This window comes from Periplaneta americana, chromosome 17 (genome assembly GCF_040183065.1).
Source record: "Periplaneta americana isolate PAMFEO1 chromosome 17, P.americana_PAMFEO1_priV1, whole genome shotgun sequence".
NCBI classification, from domain to species: Eukaryota; Metazoa; Arthropoda; class Insecta; order Blattodea; family Blattidae; genus Periplaneta; species Periplaneta americana.
The window spans coordinates 10,387,547-10,408,277 of record NC_091133.1 but is presented as its reverse complement, the minus strand read 5'-3'; the positions used below and the strand labels follow the sequence as shown (position 1 = coordinate 10,408,277).

General features: G+C 36.1%; 1 protein-coding gene across 4 annotated transcripts in view; it reads left to right on the top strand.

Moving 5' to 3' along the window:
* Nucleotides 1-9,860: 9,860 nt before the first annotated feature.
* Nucleotides 9,861-20,731, top strand: part of LOC138693078 (zinc finger protein ZFP2-like) — a 151,320-nt gene continuing 140,449 nt past the window's right edge. For all 4 annotated transcript variants that reach the window (XR_011330219.1, XM_069816663.1, XM_069816667.1 and 1 more), the window contains exons 1-2: nt 9,861-10,019; nt 18,549-18,679. Coding sequence is in view for 3 of the 4 variants with exons in the window: in XM_069816663.1 (XP_069672764.1) it covers nt 18,584-18,679 (96 nt within the window). In the remaining variant the exon portion in view is untranslated. The remainder of the gene's footprint in view (nt 10,020-18,548; nt 18,680-20,731) is intronic.

Genomic DNA, 20,731 nt, shown 5'->3' with positions numbered 1-20,731 from the left:
ACCTCTTGTCCAAGTTCATTCTATAGGTCCCCATTAAATTCCTCCACTTTGAATCGCACTCACTGGGTGAGTAACTGTAGCCTTTGTCCTTAAGGTTTGTTGAAATCCTGGACCACAGTTTGCCTTTGTATTTTGAACTCCACCTCTAATTGTAGCCTCTCTGTTATTAAGAGGTGTGTAGCTGCTGTAGTCCAGGATGTTGTTGTTGTTGATGCTGCTGCTGCTGGTGGTGGTGGTGGTGTTATTGTTGATGATGATGATGTTCCTGCTGATGTTAATGCTGCTGCTGCCTCCGGCATCTGTGATTCAGCATTCTTTTTTTGGGGGGGGGGGTTATTTTACGACCTGTATCAACATCTAGGTTATTTAGCGTCTGAATGATATGGAGATGATAATGCCGGTGAAATGAGTCCGGGGTCCAGCACCTAAAGTTACCCAGCATTTGCTCGTATTGGGTTGAGGGAAAACCCCGGAAAAAAACCTCAACCAGGTAACTTGCCCCGACCAGGAATCGAACCCGGGCCACCTGGTTTCGCAGCCAGACGCGCTGACCGTTACTCCACAGGTGTGGACTTCAGCATTCTGGGGCTGAAGAATTCCCAAAGAGGAAAGTTCCCCTAAGTATTTCTGCTTGTACTCTTCATCTGAAATGAAATAAATATAATTAGGCTCCATTGAAGTTTATAAAATTGTATGCTCTTGGGCTTACAAAGAAAAACGTACTAACTATGCTCAAAAAAACAGTTTATAACATGTCTTAGTAAGAATCTTTTTCTCTGTAGTTTAAAAGAACTCTGTTAATGACATTTCTATCTAGTCCCTATGTATGAAGAAAATAGTTAAAATATTCAAAGTCCATAAATGACAGATTCTTGACAGGGAGAACCTTCTAAATTCAAATATCTAAAAACCTAGGTTTTAAGGCGTTATCGGGTTTTCCTTGTAAGTCCACAGAAATAACTCATAATTCCATATGATCCCTTCGGATATGTTAATATGGTCGAATTTGTTATATTGCATTTAGTTACATTTCTTACATACTGTGACTCATTAAACTATTCGTAGTCAGAGCTTTGTGGAGAGATTTGAAGACTGTTATATAATTATATACTAATGTCCATAATACGGCAAATTATGGATTAGCAGGAGTTACATGCAATCCAATAGAACTGCTATTAGCACCACTACCACTACGGAAGAGTTGAATGAATCCCCCTCCCCCAAATAAAAGCTTTATGCCACCTTGTGTTAACAAACATAATATTTATTTGTGTTTGTTGCTATGATATAGCGGATTATGTTCTAGAACTAAATCCTTAACATATTTTATGTTATATTATAGATTTATTAATTTGTCATACAGAATAATATCTGTAATATTGACAATATTTCAGGAGAAAAATTCGCTGTGGATTGAATTCGGCGTAGCTCAGTGGTCAGAGTGCTTGGTACGTAGAACCAAGGACCCGGGTTCGATCGCCGGAGCGAATTTTTCTCCTCAAATATTAATATTTTATGTTGTTTGTAATCTTAACAACATCATCCAAAACAATTACGAAGTGTCCTTGATCAAGGTACGGTATCTATTTTACGCAAAGGGGAAAGAATGTAGAGATCAGCTACAAACTTATGGCACTCCGCTACACAAAACAAGTAACAGGTAGGAGGGGACTTTTAGGAGCAGGGGTATAAAAATATGAGATTATATTGAGGCGGGAGGATTGCAGCAAATGTTGCCATTCCTGTAACTACTTGCACCCCCTTCGCAATACTTCTGTTTTAAGACATACATAGTTCTTTATCACAGAAAATGATGGCTTCGCCACATCACCATAGTACCTTAAAGCATAATAAATAGTAATCCCACTGCAATTTTTAAGCTAAATTAATTATACAGATATTTTAGTTTGTATGATTAAAGAAATATTTCTCCTGGATATCTGGGGTGATGCAATATGGTAGAATGTCTACGTGTTCACTTGTCCTTTGAAGAGGTGGAAAAATGCAAATATCTTGGAGCAACAGTAACAAATATAAATGACACACGGGAGGATATTAAATGCCTATTAAATATGGGAAATCGCAAAAAAATAAATAAATAAATAAATAAAATACAATAACAGACTTAAACAATTTAAATGTTCATGGATCCGTCGTCGTTCCTGCAATAATTCCTATGTGCAAAATATAAAATTTTTCTGTAGGAAGAAAAAACACATTTATTCATTCCCTGGCAATGGTACATAAGAGATTGTGAATTATTACATTTTGGAAAGAAAGAAATATAATTACATATAGGAGATTTTATTATTTGCTATATCAATATTTCAGTTATTTAATAGATAAAAAAATCTGAAAATCCATAAATATGTCGCATAGGAGTTATTGCAGGAACTACGATGGTATGCATCAATAGTGATGTAATTAGAAAAAAATATATGTACATTTTAATTTAACTTAGTTACAGTTTTTGCGATTTTCCAATATTTTGTTATTTTGAATATGTCGCCTTTTGTAAATCGACGACAGAACTACACTGTGGTACATAAAGCTTGATGTTCTACTTTTTCTACCAAAGACTAGGCCTACTTCTCCCTCCAGGATTGCTTCCCTTCAAACTTCAGAAACAAAATATATTACATTCAAGTGCCTGGCAACTGCAAATAAAGTATCACAGTCTAGTATATATAGGCATGAAGCTTGAATTGTGAGGGTGTTAGGAACAATAGACTATGTCGGTACTATTTCGCATTGTCTGTAATGAGGCTATATTAGCGATCTATCCTAGTGATTAGCAACTATCTATGGATGCATATTTACTACGTATTGAGCTTCGTGACTGTATATTGGACTGTAGTATAATGCCGTGGTCAAATCATAATCCTACCTCCAAGATATCGTGGTTGATGAGTTTAGGGGAATGATGTGGAGTACATCACAACCGTTCTTATGCAAGATCATTGCTATAAATTCATTTTAGTATTGCCCTCAGTAATGAGTTTAAATACAGTTAAAAGCTTACTGTATTTATGTAAAAGTTAATTTCTGGTCCTACAGAATTTTTCTGTTCTATTTAACTGTTCTTACGGAATTTAATTCTCTGTATTTTATTGGATTCCTAAAAGACAACACTTTTATTATATGCAAATTAGATTACCTGGGATAAATTATTTATGGTTCAGTCTAAATCATTAATATATAAACTAGAAACAATATTGGACATAAAATCGATCCCTGAGAATTCCATGCTCCAAATTCTGAATAACTTTGTGACTATTTAGTATACTTATTTCCAGTTTTTGTTTTATATTTGATAAGCAAGATGTAAATCAATGAAGGTCGCAACTTTAATTTACTTATCGAAATACTACGTACACAAATTCTTTAGTTCACAATATATTCCAGCAATATGTAGGCCAATTTAGAATATAAGGACATCATTATTTTCCTTAGTCCCTGAATAAAGAACTACACACAAAAGAGGAAATCCACACTTTACAGTGTTCCAAAATATATCCTCCCAACATGAAATTTGGGGATTTTGAAGGACGTTCAACTCGTGGTTTTGAGAGGGAAAATTGTCAAAAGTGATTTTTTTTCCTCGTTTATAAAAAATGAAATTATATTGATAAACTTACCGGAAAAAGTTGAGATATATTGCATGAAACCTGTGATGCACATAACCTAAAAACCCGTGAAACAGATGAGGAGTTGGAGGTTTGAAGAGTGCTTTTAAGTAACGAGTATTTAGGTAACACGTTCTTCAAAATAGCCTGAAATTTTTTCCTATGTAAATACCAAAATAAATTTGTCAAAAGATGAACAAGCAACAAACATTTAGGGCAGTACACAAAGAAGCAGAACAGAAAGATGGTACCGGTAATGAGAAGTTATCCGATAATCACTACAAATACTACTACTAATTTAAAACAACAAAATAAACCCCGATTAATGTTACGCTTTTCATGCAATAGCAATAGAAGATTCACTAGGACACTTATTAGAGCGATCCTCCCTCGTTTAATTCCCGCTCTGGGAAGAACGAACATGGAAATCTCAAAGACGTTATAATAGTATACTAGACTCACACAGAGCGCTGGTGTGCTGTCCAAAATTGAAACCAGTCTGCGCATGTTTATGTCGCCATGCTACTGGTAGAAATAGAGCGGTAAACACGATTGTCATAGTTGTCCTTTGTTTTGTCTCGGGTGTTTTTAGTGAATAGTGTGGTGGTGACAGGATTTTTTCTCGTTGCCAAACTTTCAGAAAGGCCCCGAGGTTCACTCAGCCTCCTATAAAATTGAGTACCGGGTCTTTCCCGGGGGTAAAAGGCGGTCAGAGCGTGGTGCCGACCACACCACCTCATTCTAGTGCCGAGGTCATGGAAAGCATGGAGCTCTACCTCCATGCCCCCCAAGTGCCTTCTTGGCATGTTACGGGGATACCTTTACCTTTTACCTTTTAGTGTGAAAGTAATGGCAATATAATTTTGAAAGATAATATATTATCGCCGCGGCCTCATGCTTAACATGTCGGCATCATACAATAACGTGCGGTGTGGTTTAAAAAAATAATTTTGCCGACCGATTGTTGCTCTGTAGGTTTCACTCTAAGCGTCACGTTGTCACGTCTACTTTCTCGATAAGAAAAAGCACTAGTTTGTTATATTGTTAAATGGCTATTATTATTATTATTATTATTATTATTATTATTATTATTATTATTATTATTTCATATACGAGTACGTTGGCTTTCTTAACTCTTAATAATAACTCTTTAATAATAATTTTTAATCACATACCTTAATGTTCGTCCTCAGCACAAGACATTGCAACCTCGGGTTTAGTCTACGTGGATTAGACAAGTAAGTGTCATTTAATAATAATTGAAGCAGCTTATTGGTTGCATTATTGAAATTGAGGCGAGTGATTGGAGCGGCGACACAAGAAATTGAAAACAATAATACAATTAAATTTCAAAGACCTGCCGAACGCATGAGGCCGCTCAAAGACCTGCCGAATGTTAACCATGAGAGCGCGGCGATAATACCATCCCTGTTTAATTTTCCAAGCTATTTGCAAAAGGTACGATATAATATTATCTCTGTTGTTACAATATCAATATCATTAAAAATCAATCAGTAGTTTACGACAATAAAGAATACTTAATTGTTAGTACAGGTATATCAGACTAGGGAAATCCCACTGAGTGAATTATTTAGACTTACACATCAGATGTTAAAACATTAGTGGAAAGATAACTTTTTGTTTTTATTATGTAAATGAATTTATCTGCAAGATAATAAACTTTCATTCAAGATCCATATATGGATAAATAAATATACAGATAATAAATAAATAAATAGCTATAATAGCTAAGCCTCCTTTGTGAATTTATGATTCAGAGTTCACCTATAAATAACTCTTTTACATTTTGCCGGATATATTTTATTAACAAAAGCAAGGATGGCATCTTTTTGATATTGCATATGTGCATAAAAATTATGTACCATCACTCCGCAAGCAATGATAACATATCTATCTTATTTATTTAAAATAAAAATACAATACGTAGAAAATCCACACATAAAAAGTATGTGGTTTTTTTTTATCTTGCATAAAGTGATTGTTTAGTTTTTAGGTCTTCACGTTACCTATTGTTTGCAATGTATTAGGTACCGATACTTTTTATAATTGATAGCATTCCCTTTATTCATTGAAGAATGAATTCAATGTAATTTGGCTACCTTCGCATATTATATTTTGCCAGATTACCTATGTCCTGTGGTCTAAAAGTACCAATAATATAATTTATTTTTGATTCTCTAAAACTTAACAAGTCTATACTGATTATCGCATATTTATTTCACTTAGGAATTTGATTATAACAAGAACTTGTGTAATCAAGGTGCATATATTTATGTCTTGTGATCTAAGAGTTAATATGTTAATATAATTTTAGATTCTCTGAAACCTAACAATTTGCTGATTATCGTAAAATTATACAATCTATAATGTGTATTGTGTAGGCCTATTTATGGATGTATCAGTATGTTTTCTATAAATTGCTGCATACGTATTTTCTTTTCTTTAATGTTTTAACACATATCAATGAAACTTTGAATATGTTTATTTCGTCCTAATTTTACGTTAAACGTCGAAAATGGCCATAATATGTCAATTTTAGATTATCACAGCGTTATGTTGCGTGATTTACGCACTGCTATTATTTGTCTGCTCTCCAACAATATGGCGGCAAGCGCAGCGTTCAATTTGCCCCGGTTTCCTCGTTTCGCGCAGCCGAGACTGTAGGGGCTTGGGAAATCTACAGCAGATACAAAACTAAAAAAACAAAACATACAAAATACCTTCTATCCATATTGTCTTGATATAAGTGAGTCTACAAATTCAAATTTATTTACAATTTACATTTGAAATGAATACATATGTATAGATACCCGAAATGAGCATATGCTCGTGCTCGGGTGCATGAAACTGCATTAATATTAAATCTAGAAAGAAGATAGGCACCAAAAAATCATTTCCAGACTGAAGAGTGCCCACATAGGTAATATTCGTAGAAATAACGACCCCCGATATCAACAGTATACCAAATAACGTAGAACTATAATATAATAATTACAGTACACCAATAACCACGTTGAATTCTAAATTAACATTTACATATCGTAATATAATTAAAACATAATCTCAAGGCTTACCATTAATCATATTTGCATAAGTCTCTTCGTCCATTACTCGATCCGTTATTACTTCTAACGTAAATTCTGAAAACATTTACCGGTAATTTCATAGAAGACGGGCACCTGGTTGGATGTACTAAGTATTACCAACTTTTTTACTTTAGAGTTAAATGTTAGTGATTTTTAGTGACTTTTATATGTTAGTTCTAGGTTTTTATACGAGGTGTCGCATTGATGATGTTTCAATTTGATTGGTTATAGTTGTCATTTGTTCTAGAATTTTCGTTAATTTTGAATGGGTAATGACGTTGTCAATTGTTCTTGGTTGTTTGACGTGAGTGGTGTTATACTGTTTTGCTGGCTAAAGCTATTGGAAGTTTGTCATTTTATGATTTTCCTTCGATTTGATTGGTTATAGCTGTCATCATGTGTTCTAGAATTTTCGTTAATTTTGAATGGATAATGACGTCAGTAAGTTGTTCTTGGTTGTTTGACGTGAGTGGTGTTATATTGTGTCTGATGGGTAAAGCTATTGGAAGTTTGTCATTTTATGATATCTGTGAAAGATGTGTGAACATAGAACAGAGTATTAAATTTTATGTCGATTTTGGTTCAGTTCTTTCGCTGGTGAATAAAAATTGTGTCGATTGTTGACGAGAAAACTGTTCCTGTGATTCCAAGGAATTGTTCATTGAATTTTCCGTACAAGTTAAGGTGTAATAAGAGTTCAAAGAGAATTTCATTTTGTGTAAATACATGGTTTAGTTATGTGAAGTTGACTGTACGACAAAGTGGTGGTTTAGTTCTTTGTTTGCTGCATGCTTTAAGTTTAGATTGCCTTGAAGCCTGTGTCATAATGCAAGTGAAGTGGTTGTCTTTGAAGACGTCAATGAGGATTGAATTTTGTTTGATTAGGTGATAAATTATTGTTTTGTTTTGTGTTTTAGTGATTTGTGGGGGTAAAGTTCGGACGAAAACTGCCAGAAAAGTACTACCAACTATGAAGTTCAAATGCCACCAAACACCATAAAAATCAAAGATGAAAAATTAAACATATTTTCATTTTTCGAAGGGCTTTTTCTTCCTTAAAAATATGAATATATGTTTGATTTTCCATCTTTGATTTTATAATGTTTGGTGACATTTGAACTTCATAGTTGGCAGAACGTTTTGGTAGTTTTCGTCAGCCATGTTGGATTTTGCCCGTCTTCTAGGAAATTACCCATTTACCCGATACTTTCACACGTGGTGCTCAAGGAATTAAAGAGTAGTGCGTGCCGCGTGGTGGTGATGATGAAGACCCAGCAGAAAGCAAGAAAGGACCAAATCGTCTGCTATTCCCGCCCTTTGCGAGAACCAATCAGATTCAGTGATGGACTTTGCCACCACCTCTGCAAGCTGATGCACCGGTGCGACACCGGTGGAGCATCAATGACGTCATCGGTGGAATTCGGAAGACCGTGATGCCATCGGATTGCTCACCGATGAGATTCGGAATACGCTGCTTGTTTCACAGAGAATGAATGAATGAAAGGGGACGAAGAAAGAATGAATGATGTTTAAAATGGCAGGCAGGGTAAGCATCCCATGCCTCCATTGGTTCCTCGACATGCAATTCGCTAACTTTAGTTCGAGGTTCCCAGCTAAAAGCCGTTTGCCCTCTCAACTAACAGTAATGTGTTTTCCCCTGTAAATGATTATATGAAAAATGTGCACGCTATCAGTTGATTTGTGAGTGAATGAATGAAGTGAAGTTAGCACCATGCCCCGCAGATGTTAATGAGAGGTGGAGAGTCCAGTGCTCTGGTCAGTTCTGTCCTAGTCACGTTTTTGTAGTGGCGCTAGGGAGACTCGTAACCTGTTACCAACAAAGTGGTGGGCTACTCGTTTCCGTAGAAGCCGTCTGGCTGCCTGGTTGGCTGTGGCAAGTGTCGTGTGTCGTTTCGTGGGGTTTGTGTCTGTGGTGAGTAAGGAAATAGTGAATGTCACTATTTCGTCCTGTAGTCTGTTTAGTTGCCGGTCAATGTAGGATTCTATTTTCTGCATAGCAGAACGTAGAACCCCCTCGACCAGCTGTTCCGTAGTTGCTTTGTCTGTCTGTGGATCGTCTGTAGTGTTTGTCTTGGTTGTCGTTGTCTTAGCTGCATCCGCATAAGACAATTCGGGTTTGGGTAGTGTTGGTTTGAAGACGGACTGTGATGGTTTGGGTATAGGTGGCGGTATTGGTTTGTGGGTGTCAATGGGGACATGCGTGGGATCGGTGGAGGTTATGAGATTGGTCCTTGGATATTTTGGACAGCGAGCTTGGCCCGTATAATGGGTGTCGCTGTTGCACGTGGCGCAATACCTAATCTGGGATAGGCGGTTGTGGTTGCAGAGGTCTGGATTCTTGCCGCACTTGAAGCAAGTCTTGGGCTTGTCACAGTTTGTCTTAGTGTGGCCGTATTGTGCACAGTTAAGGCACGGTCGGTGGAAGATTGTCTCGTGTGATGGCTCTACTCTATAGTATCGTCCTGCGAGTTTAATTCCTCCTAGTAACTTGTCTGCTGTGGTGATGTCTTTTGTGAAAATTCTAACTAAGTTGGTGGGTTTGTCAGTCTGTGCGGAGATAATTCTCTTAATGCGTGTGATGCCTGGATGTGTTACAGCCAGGATCTGCATTAGTTCGTCCTCAGAGATCAGCGTGTCGACATTTTTCATGACGACACTGATCTCTTTATTTCTGGTCTGTTTCTGTCTTGTTTCACTGGGCGACGTAATGTTGATTTCTGCGGACGGGCCGAAGTTGTACAGGGGAATTGCCCTAGCGAACTTCTCCGCGTCGTCAATCGTGGGGAATGTGAGTGTTGTTGTCTTGGTAGTGTGTGCCCAGAACTGTCGTGGGGTTTGGATGTCGAGTCGGTACTGTTTCATTAGTCGCTCTATGTATAGTGGGTTGTTGCCGTTTTTTGTGTGATTCAGTATTTTCAGTACAGTCCTTGTCTTGGGTCCTTGTGCGGTATTAGAGGGAGTGGGAGAAGTGGGGCTTGCCGGAGTCGAACCGGATACATTTGTGGGAATAGGATTGCGCCTTTTGGACCGCTTCCCTTCTGAGGAATCGTGAGACGACGCCTCAGAGCTGGGAGGTGGTCCGTTGGGGGACTTCTCTGCTGTGGGTTTTGGGTTGTTTCACAGACAACTAGCATACTTCTTTTATATCCTCTCTGTGCGTACTAGACTCGTTCACAGCCTTCTATGGTCATACTATACTATCTACCTGTTCATTTCCTAGTATGATGGGATCCATTGTATATGTACTTCTGTTCTAGATAATTTTGTAAGTGTTTAACTATATTTACAGATAAGTGATCTTATACAGTAGTTTGTGGTAGTTCTGGAGATGTTGAATAGAAGTCTTTCTCCCAGTCAGGATTCATATTTCCTTGGATGTAAAGCACTTCGATAGTTTTTGAATGGACTGTTTCAAGACCGTCTCCAATACTGTCTTGGCTGCTTCTATAGCAGCGAGTTATGTTGTAAAATTTAACGCATGATATTGATTTCTAATTTTGATACCTACTACTTTGTTTTCATATTATATAATGAGTGCCACCACTGCCTGTTTTCTCATTCTTCAGGCTGCTTCCATCTATATAGGCCTAGATTTTTGAATACATTGTTGTGGTATATTAACGATTTCTAGATCTAAAGAATTATATACAATTCTAGTTTAAATTAGCGCTGAAGTCGTTCCCTTTCCAATTCGCTTATGCATCTTCAAATGTCTTACCTCTCAAACCAACATAACTTTGGTAACATTTAGAGTTGAGCTTAAACGATATTTTCAAGTATCTGTGACAACTGTGACTGTGACAATTAAATATCTGTGACTTTTATATGTGATTTTGTCACACCGATATTTTATATTGCTAAGTAAGCACAATATGCATGAATTATACCGGTATTTTGTCACACCGATAAAAATTAACAGGAAATATTGAAGAGCAGTGCAATGTGAATACGATTTCTCTATACACGCCACATTTCAGTGGTTTATATGGGAAAATCCAACAAATAAATTATGTACATGTACCATTAACAAATAAATACTAATCTAACTGAACAGTAACATGTAAAAAGTTAACCTCATATACCAAGAGGTTATATCGTAGTTGATTGTAGATACGAAATCAGTTGATAATTTTTAATGTAGTTGGGTACGGAGAAATTGAGGTTATGTGATTATCCTAATCGTTTTAAAAATTGATCCTTTTTATTGTATATAATATAATCGATAAATTATTTTAAGCCGTGCATTAACATTATAATATTGAGTCAGAATAAAAATTAACGAAACATAAGTATTCGGAAAAACAATAGAAAATAATTACAGAACAAGACAGTTGTTCAGACAGGATTTTACACAAGATAAAGTATTGGTAACCAATGGTATTATTATTATTATTATTATTATTATTATTATTATTATTATTATTATTATTATTATTTAAATCGTGTAATCACTACATCATTTATAATAAGATGGTGAAACTAGCGCTGAAGTAGTTTCGGCAATTTCGGATGTGAAAATCATTGCATTTATAAGACATTTTTTTGTGGAGAGACAGTTGCTCAGGTTAAACTAGCGCTGAGGTAGTTTCGGTGATTTCGGAAGTGAAAATCGTCGAATTTGATTGTTTGTGGAGATGCAGTTGATCGTATATCTAAGGCATAACAAAGCCTAAACTAACCAAACCTAATCTGTCACAGATTCGGATATGCAAGGTGTATAAGGGGAATACGAAGGAAACTACCTCAAGGTTAGTTTAGCCAAATAAGTTTTATCTCGTTCGGTTTTAATTCTATAGGTGCTGTTGTCGGCTTGTGAGAAATGCTTCGAAAGTTCGGAAGAGCATAACGTTCAGTGATACGGAATGAACTAACATGATTTACGTTTGATACCCCTTATTTTCAAATGTAATTAATTATCCCATTTATGTGCAAGTGTAGGTCTATTTTAAAAGTGTGCAAGGGCAATGAGAACGATTTGTTGGAGCAGTGTCTGCTAGATGTCGGATCTTTTTGGAATTTATAAAATCGACAATTTTTGCTAATACCCCATATTATTATATTTAAAAGTTGAAAATTACTTGCAAGTTGATGATTTTAACAATATCTAGATAAATATCACTAAATGTCAAGTTTAGAACATTGATTAGGCCTATTAATTGGGTAAAATAACGCCCCACACGAGTACCAATGTTAGAAAGCACTGTGCGATTTCCTAAGAGTTAATAACCATAAACAACATACCGGTAATGAACTTATTACAAATAATTTTATTTTAAGTTTAATTATTTTAATGAATACTACCCTGCACTGTTCGTGTTTGAGCTATACATTAAAACTGGATCATACATAAATGAGAGAAGTACATGTAAAGTTATTAAAATAATGTAGGCACCTGTAACTATTCTGTTTGTAATTAATAGTATAACTAAATAAAATATTGTTACTGCGTAAAAATTGAGTGGAAAATACTTATACATTAATATATATTCACAGTAATATGAAAATGTTAAGATCTCGGGGGAATATATAAAATATTTATAAAACATATAGACTTAATATGAAAACAAAATGTTAGATTCATGATTGTATTATTATAATGCCGCTAATAACTTTGCAACACATCATCACTTTGAAAAAAATAATATTGAACAAAATATCACGAAAAAATAATCAATTACCACCGCCCGATTGCACATGCGCAAACCCACGACGTAGAGGAGAAAATATCAGTCGCAGACGTTGCAACAGTCACAGAGTACTGAATACGGAGCAGATTTCGATAGCGATATTTTGTCACAGATATTTCGCATCATCAGTCACAGGTTTATCTGTGACAAAAAAATACCTGTAACAAAATATCGGTTAGTGAAATATCGGCCATCTCTAGTAACATTACGAAAGTTTCACGCTAGTGTACACTCACAGTATGTCCTGCACATACGAATCTGTGACAGGTAGGTTAGTTCATGGTTTTAATGCCTTGCATATACGAATCTCTGCAGGATCTTCAAAGCCTGGTGACTTTTGTTTACTGATGATGTCAGTACTAGCTAGCGTAATGGCCAACGTCGAAACAAAGTTACAATACATACATTTTATGTCTATTTCATAATTATTTGTTGTGCTTCACTACATTCCAGCGGTTATTGAATTAAAGTAACTGGCCGGGTAGCTCAGTTGGTAAAGCAGCTGGATATAAAATTGAGTACCGGGTCTTTCCCGGGGGTAAAAGGCGGTCAGCGCGTGGTGCCGACCACACCACCTCTAGTGCCGAGGTCATTGGAAGCATGGGGCTCTACTTTCATGCCTTCTAAGTGCCTTCATGCCATGTGACAGGGATACCTATTTTTTTTTTTTGTGTTCTTCACATTACATCGTATTTTATGTCGCTACGTTCTTTTCCTTCACTAGAAATCACAACGTTTGTACTTCCATTACCACGCACCTATCATTTCACACGTAATTTACTACATTTGCGAACAATTTCCTTTTCTAGAAATATTTCCCTACGGTATACGAGGAGCATCGTTCGAAATCGTATTATGTCCACTAGCGGACAAAATTGAGTTTGATACATTTTCGTATAGTTTCGGATGCGGTCTTTCACGCTGTGAAATCTGATTTATCAAATCGTATTCGCTAACAGTGTAAATGACTGCTTAAAAGTAGCGGTTGTTTCAAATCTTACTCAGTCCTTTATAGCAGACCATTCCAACACAGCGTTTGAGGGCTAGGACGCCCTGACACTGACCTGTGTCTGCTCAGGGCGGACCTCCACTCTCTGTCGCTGAGGCTGTGGTGTACGAATGCATGCGATCATCAACTCTTCTCGTCTGTTCGATGATATTCTGCAGGAATTTCTGGATTATACATTTCATTCATTCATCTATATGGTGTACTATCGTGTATGCTTAACTGTTTTGAATAAGAATGAAGAGAAGTCGTCGACAGTCGTTTCAGGATTTAACCCCTCTTGGAAGGCTTGTATTTTGTCTAATCTGACGACAACAGTGTTCAGTGTTTAATATGCCACATGAATATACGGGCAGAAACGTACAACATGAAGTGTAACTTTGAAATTAAACATTCTGATACCCACGCTTATATTATCGGCGAAGAGAGGAAGGCATTAATAACGAAACTAAAGGTCGAAATACAGTCTTCTTACGACGAAGTAAATACCATTTCAACTAATTAAGTACTGTAAGGGCAGTTAATTAAATTAATGGTTAGGTTATAGTAAGTTTATTTTGAATAGTTGTCGACAATATATGGGAACAAAACGTTTGTTAAACTGTTAAAGGATTTTCTGTCTGTTTAACTATGTACGTATTTTTTGTATAGTTACAATGTCATTAAAAATTCATTTTTCTCTTTCTTTCACAGCACATTTAGCGAAGTTCTGAAAGAGCTGTCCATGCAAGCTATATTGTTGCTCTAAATATCATCAGAAATAGCCGGCCTTTTATGGGAGGAATGTTTGTAAAGGAGTTCATGATTTCACTTCCTTCCCTGGTGACGTTATTTGAATCAATTAGTCTCTCTCAAAAAAAAGTCTGTCGCCGTGTGCAGGAACTTTGTGAACATTTGGGCGCGCTTCAGTACAGGGGCAGCGCCAAAATGGCGCTAAAAAAAAGAAACTACATAATATAGCAATAGCAACTATTAAATCAGTACAAAGTACCATAATCCCAATTTGGCGCTGTCCCTGTACGGAAGCGTGTCCGAACATTTTTATGATGCCCTTTTCTGTAAATGTTGAGCAGGCTCGAGTCAAATTCCAAAGAGAATTGATATGACTTCAGTGTCACACAATTTTGAAAGATATAACAATATTCCATATGGCCTCGTTGCATTTTATAAGATCTTGGAACAAAAAGAGTTTTCACTTATCCACTTATTGATATACAAGTTAGTTGTTATGTTTGGCTCTATCTACCTTTGCGAACACATATTCTCAATCATGAACCTGAATAAGAGTAGAAATAGGTTATGATTGTCCGATGTTGCATTGGAATCAGTGTTATGCATTCATTCTGTTCAACAATTTTCCCTGATATAGCTAAGTGGGTCAAATCAAAGAAATTTCATTTGTCTTCCTAATTACAGAAAAAAAGGACAATTTTATTTTGTTTTTGTAATGGCCAATAGTTGTAATTTTTTTATTCTTTCGACGTGTTATAAACTGTGCCATCCATATACCCCACTGGCTCACTCCACCCCTTGCACGCATGCAACCCTCTCAGCGATCGGTATTTCGTCTCTTTGCCATTTACTCGCTGTCTCTCTCCGGAGCACAGAACGGTTCCTATGAACCCAGGGCAGCTCCACGGCATCACGGTGGAATGGTCTGCTTTATAGTGTCTGTTTCATATCGTATATCGTCCAGTATTCATGTTATAGAATAGGCATAAATGAAATTAATTAATTACTTTGTTATGTTAGTTATACAGGAAATCTGGCTCACTTTTCTCGACAATGCTAAACATTCATTATGGAACATCTAAGTCACTTTAACTAACAAGTTTTTCAAAATTAATTTTTAATGTTATAAGTTATCAATGTTACCCCATTCACCAGTACACAAACTCCTGCCCGTAAGTCAGTCACTGTTGGTGTTAACAAAGAAACTTCATCAGGTTCATCCACATTGATTGGAAAGCTCATCACCTGAAGACAGTGTTGTCCAGCTGCACATCACTGTCAAAATAATTAGAAGTTTCATTTCTCCCTGATTCTATAGCAGTTCTTTTCTTTTGCTGTTGAGTTTGGGAATTGTCAAATCTTTTTCCTTTTTAGTGAGTCAGTCAGTACATTATTTATTCTAATTGGCATCAGGAACTTTGCATAAAATTTATGCTGAATTAAAAGGGACAGTGCCAGTAGCTTCAAATTCATTAGTCAGGTTTCTCTTCACTGCTGAGACCTTCCATCTCTGCGTTTGTAGTTCTCGACAATGTTTGGTCCATGGATAGGAGGCATTGGTTCAGGAGTGAACACCTAAAGTTCTGGAGTTTTTAAATTTGAAATCAAAACATTTCTCCAAGAAACTCTCATGGGTTTGAAAAACGAAATGTCGAGTGGCTGGCAAATATGGTGTAGCATTGCTTGAGAGACAAAAAAAGGCTATATCATTTTCTTTGCAAAGCTGTGTAACTCTGTCAGAAAAGTATGATGCCAAATTGTCCCCTATTAATTATTTTTTGCCAACTAGTCTCTTTGCATGAGGCAAGAACAAATACTTAATCCAGTCAGCAAAGGTAGAAACATCAATCCATCCACTTTTTGTTCTATTGAAAAGAGTGCCCTGTGAACAGCAGGGCTTGGCATAACAGGGTGAACCCTTGGGCCCATCTTTTGCCCAGGTGTCCCATATGTGTTCACTACGGTATATTATATAAGGAGGAAGTAATGTCCCATCCACAGATCCACAAACCATAATGGTGGTGCGTGCTTTACTGTGGTTGGTAATTTTTTTTGGGTATTTAGTTCCCCGCCTAAACAATAACTTCTTTTTACCAGGATCATCACTGACATTTGTTTCGTCATAATTGAACACATTGCTTGGCGGGACACCTGACAGTGTTTCCTCCATATTGCCAAAATATGACGCAGTGTTTGTTTTGAAACAGAGCTTCTTGATTTAGTTATATTGGAAGCAATTCTTTGTGAAATACTACTTTTGTTGTGTCACTTTATGAAACTGGAAATCCAATCCTTGCCTGGATGTAGACCATTTTTGAATCTTGGGACAGTTTTCCCCACCCTTCACAAATACACTGACCGGCAAAAAAAAACCGATCACTTGAAAAAAAAAAGACTAAATGTCAAGTTTAAATGTAAATTATGAAGTAATCCCAGAAATAACATAACTGTAATCATACTCAATATAAAGATTACACTTTTATGAACTTGTGATACGTAAATTCACACCTTTCACACCAATTTTGAGACAATGACCGTCATATGTTCATAAATCTACACTTTTGTTGAAATGTTGTAAAATTTTTGACTTAACTTTCAGCTGAATATTTGTCCACTATTTGGGATTTCTGATTGTTTTATAGTATTACATGTGGCAATTGGTTCTAACGGACGCGCTTCCATATAGGGGCAGTGGCAAATTGGGATTTTATGTACTATGTACTGATTTGATAGTTACTTAATATTGATAAGCGTATTGTGTGTTGTTGATTTCCCTCCGTAAGTTAAATGGTTTTAATTTACCTTCATATAAGAACATGAGTTCAGACAAGAATTTCGTAGTTCTGTGATGATTCTTGCTGCTCTAGAGTGTTTGTGTCAAGGTTTTCTAAGTTACTTTCTGCTGTTGTGGTATAAATTTGATATCCATACCTATTCAGTATTGTGACTATGGTCTGTCCAAAACAACTTCCGACCTGACAAATGGTGCCTTTAGCATGTTACCATGGCAACCATTCAAATCAACCAGTCACAAGAGACGCGTAACCATGGTAACGAGACGGTGTTGCCTTGTCTATGTTTACAAGTTGCACGTGAATACCAGGGCCTAGTGGTGAATACAGTGGCCGGAATGACTGAGTTGGCTCGTTAATGCGTGCTTTGTGTGAATTAAAAATATTATTTAGTTGTATTACTGTTTTAGTGTATCGATAATTATTATGTTTAAATTATATTACACTATTATCTTCGTTGTCATTGGTGGAGTGTGTGTTTTCTAGTTTCTGCTAGAGTTTTTAAATAGTTGACTTGTGCAATGTCGGAAGGAAGGAAAGGCAGGTGGAGAATAAAGAATATTGTACAAGGTGCCCCGTTAAAGAGTCAAGCGCGAGAAATGGTGTGTTATGTAAGAGAGTATTTTGACAGGAGAAAAGATAATGGCGGGCCTCCTTTACCTTTGGCGCAAGTCGTAATGAGAACTGTTGCTTGTGTTAAAATTAATAAGAGCACTGTTACCAATATTTGAAAAGAAAAAGGCCGTGCAGATTTTTAATTATAAATATTTTTACAGTTTACAATTTTTTCAACGCCTTTCTAAAAATATTACATTGAAGAATACCGACACTCATAAAAGTAGAGGCTTCGTATTAAATTAAAACTGTTTTTACAGTTTACAGTCCTTTCGACGCTTTTCTAACGGTATTTACATTGACGAATACCGGTACTACTACTACTAATTATTATTATTATTATTATTGGCTAATAAAAATAATAACGTACACAAATTTTAATGCCTAGTGTTCAACAAATTGGTTAGAAATGTATGTGTTCATGTCTGTCGTTCATTACTGCACTCTATCGGCAGTGCGCTCGCTTACACGAAAGATGGGCAACATGACAACACTGCTCCCCCTTCTCTATAAGCTGTCAAGTCGGAAGTAGTTTTGGTCAAGGTATAATTAGAGAAGTGTGCATTTATATATTCTTGCGTTTTCTCCCATGATGTTCCTGATTTATTTTTAATTATGTTTAGTCTTTGCCTAACTTTGTTAGCAGTATGCTTGATTTGAGTGTGATAGCCTATATTAATTTCGGTTCGAGTATGAATCCTAAATATTTGGAATGTTTGTTGAATTTTAATTTTTAATTATTTAGGTATATTTATGTTCTACATCCATGTAGTCTTTTGTTTGTCGTATGGAATCTTACTTCAGACTTCGAAGGGTTAAATTCTAATTTATGATCATTTGTAAATTTTTCACTTCTGCTTAAACTTGAATTAATTTCTGATTCCATAGTACTGCGTAGCACTACAGTTGCACCACCACACTGTCAAACTAATTTATGAGATGTGTGTGTCATATCCTTTTAGGGAATTTTATGCAGTAGCCTTTGACTGAGATAAAGATGGATTGCAAGGACAACTGTGATGTCATGTCGGTGAACAAAAATGAAGAATCTTCAGTGCTGATTACTATTCCCGTGGTAAAGTGTGAAACTGAGGTGAGTTTAGCTCACACCTTGTGCATGCTAATGAGTCCCAGATTTTAAATGTAATACAATTTGATTATTTTATTTTGAAATGAATTCGCTCTCATTACTTAACTTGATACACTGGTAGTCTTAATTTTATTTATATATAGAGAATTTTGGGGTTATAGGGATATGTTGTTAAATTTTTATTTGTGAAATTTTTTACTCTCAATTCGTTCACATGCCATACTGTGGAAAGAAGGACGTATATACACTTGTCAACAATTCTGGATGCCGAAAATTGTGCAAAAATTAATAGCGAATAAATAAATACAAACGTATAATTCATAAACAACACAAGCCATGATGAAAATACAATTAAGTAAATAGAAAATATATATATATATATATATATATATATATATATATATATATAAACCACTGTAAATATATTAACTAGTCCACACCTGTGGAGTAACGGTCAGCGCGTCTGGCTGTGAAACCAGGTGGCCCGGGTTCGAATCCTGGTCGGGGCAAGTTACCTGGTTGAGGTTTTTTCCGGGGTTTTCCCTCAACCCAATAGGAGCAAATGCTGGGTAACTTTCGGTGCTGGGCCCCGGACTCATTTCACCGGCATTATCACCATATCATTCAGATGCTAAATAACCTAGATGTTGATACAGCGTCGTAAAATAACCCAATAAAAAAAATATATTAACTATGTTTTTAAAGTTTTTTTTTTTATTAGCTTCTCAATGTTTATAGTTCATGGTTGGTTTGGAACAATAGTGTTGACTATTATTCACTTTTAGTGCATAATAGCCTAGTTATGTAACTTAATTTTACGTGTCATTTTATCTTCGAAAATATATGTACAATACATGTCTCCTGAATGTCCCCCACTGTGGCATTGTGGTCTAAGGCATCCTGCCTAAGACTCGTGTTACTAAATGCGCGCTGGTTCGAGTCCTCATGGGGGAAGAAATTTTCTCATAAAATTTCGGCCAGTGTATGGGACCTGTGCCCACCCAGCATCGTGATGCACTTGGGGAACTACGATAGGTAGCGAAATCTGGTTATGCAAACCAGTATAATGGCTGGGGGGCTCATCGTGGAGATTCTGGTTGGATGATCGTCCACCTCTGCTTCGCCATGTGGCCGTGAGGCCAGCAGCCAGCTGGTCGGTCTTTGCCCTTCGTGGTCTGTAGCGTCACGGATTATTTATTACAGTATACATTTTAAAGTCATATTCGGTTTTTGGAGTTCATGCTAATCATTTCATATGGTCAAATAAGATTAAGTCTCATGAATCATAAATTTTTTGACCAAACCAACGAATTTCATATTGTCAGATAAAATGCATTTATTTTTAATAATGTAAAAAATATATTATTATTATTATTATTATTATTATTATTATTATTATTATTATTATTATTATTTCTGTATGTAGCATGATTTTATCTGGTTTGGTGGTGTCTGGTAACAGCAATATTAAAAAGACGGCCATATTAGCTTTTAGGAACTAATCTTACATGAACCTCACTATAGTTGTTATTACATTACTGACAACGCGACCAGCCTCATGGTCTAGTGGTGAGAGCTTCTGGGTATAGTTCATGAGGTCCCGGGTTCGATTCCCGGTTAAAGGGGATTATTCCTGTGTTCGTCCATGGTCTGGAATTTAGGTTAAGTTTAGATTTAAGACCTCTCCTGGCACCACATTATCATAATCATCCTATCACATCATCGGGGTAATGTAACTCCGCCTTCCAGGCGCCTCAACCTCAGATGTGGGTTACAACTAAGCCATGGCCAGGAGAGAAGACCAGAAATGTCGAAAAGACAACCTGGTGGCATTGGATTAAAATATATATATATATACTTGGTATATTTATTTGATCGTAGATTAATCTACAGTGTACGATAAATAATTTCATGTAGCCAAAATGTGATACGAACTATTAATAACACATTGAATTTGAACAATAATTTTATTAACTATGTAGCATTTTTAGTTATTCTTTTCAATTAATATTCTTTTTTATATGTTTCACAAGTGTGCATAGAATTAATAATTGA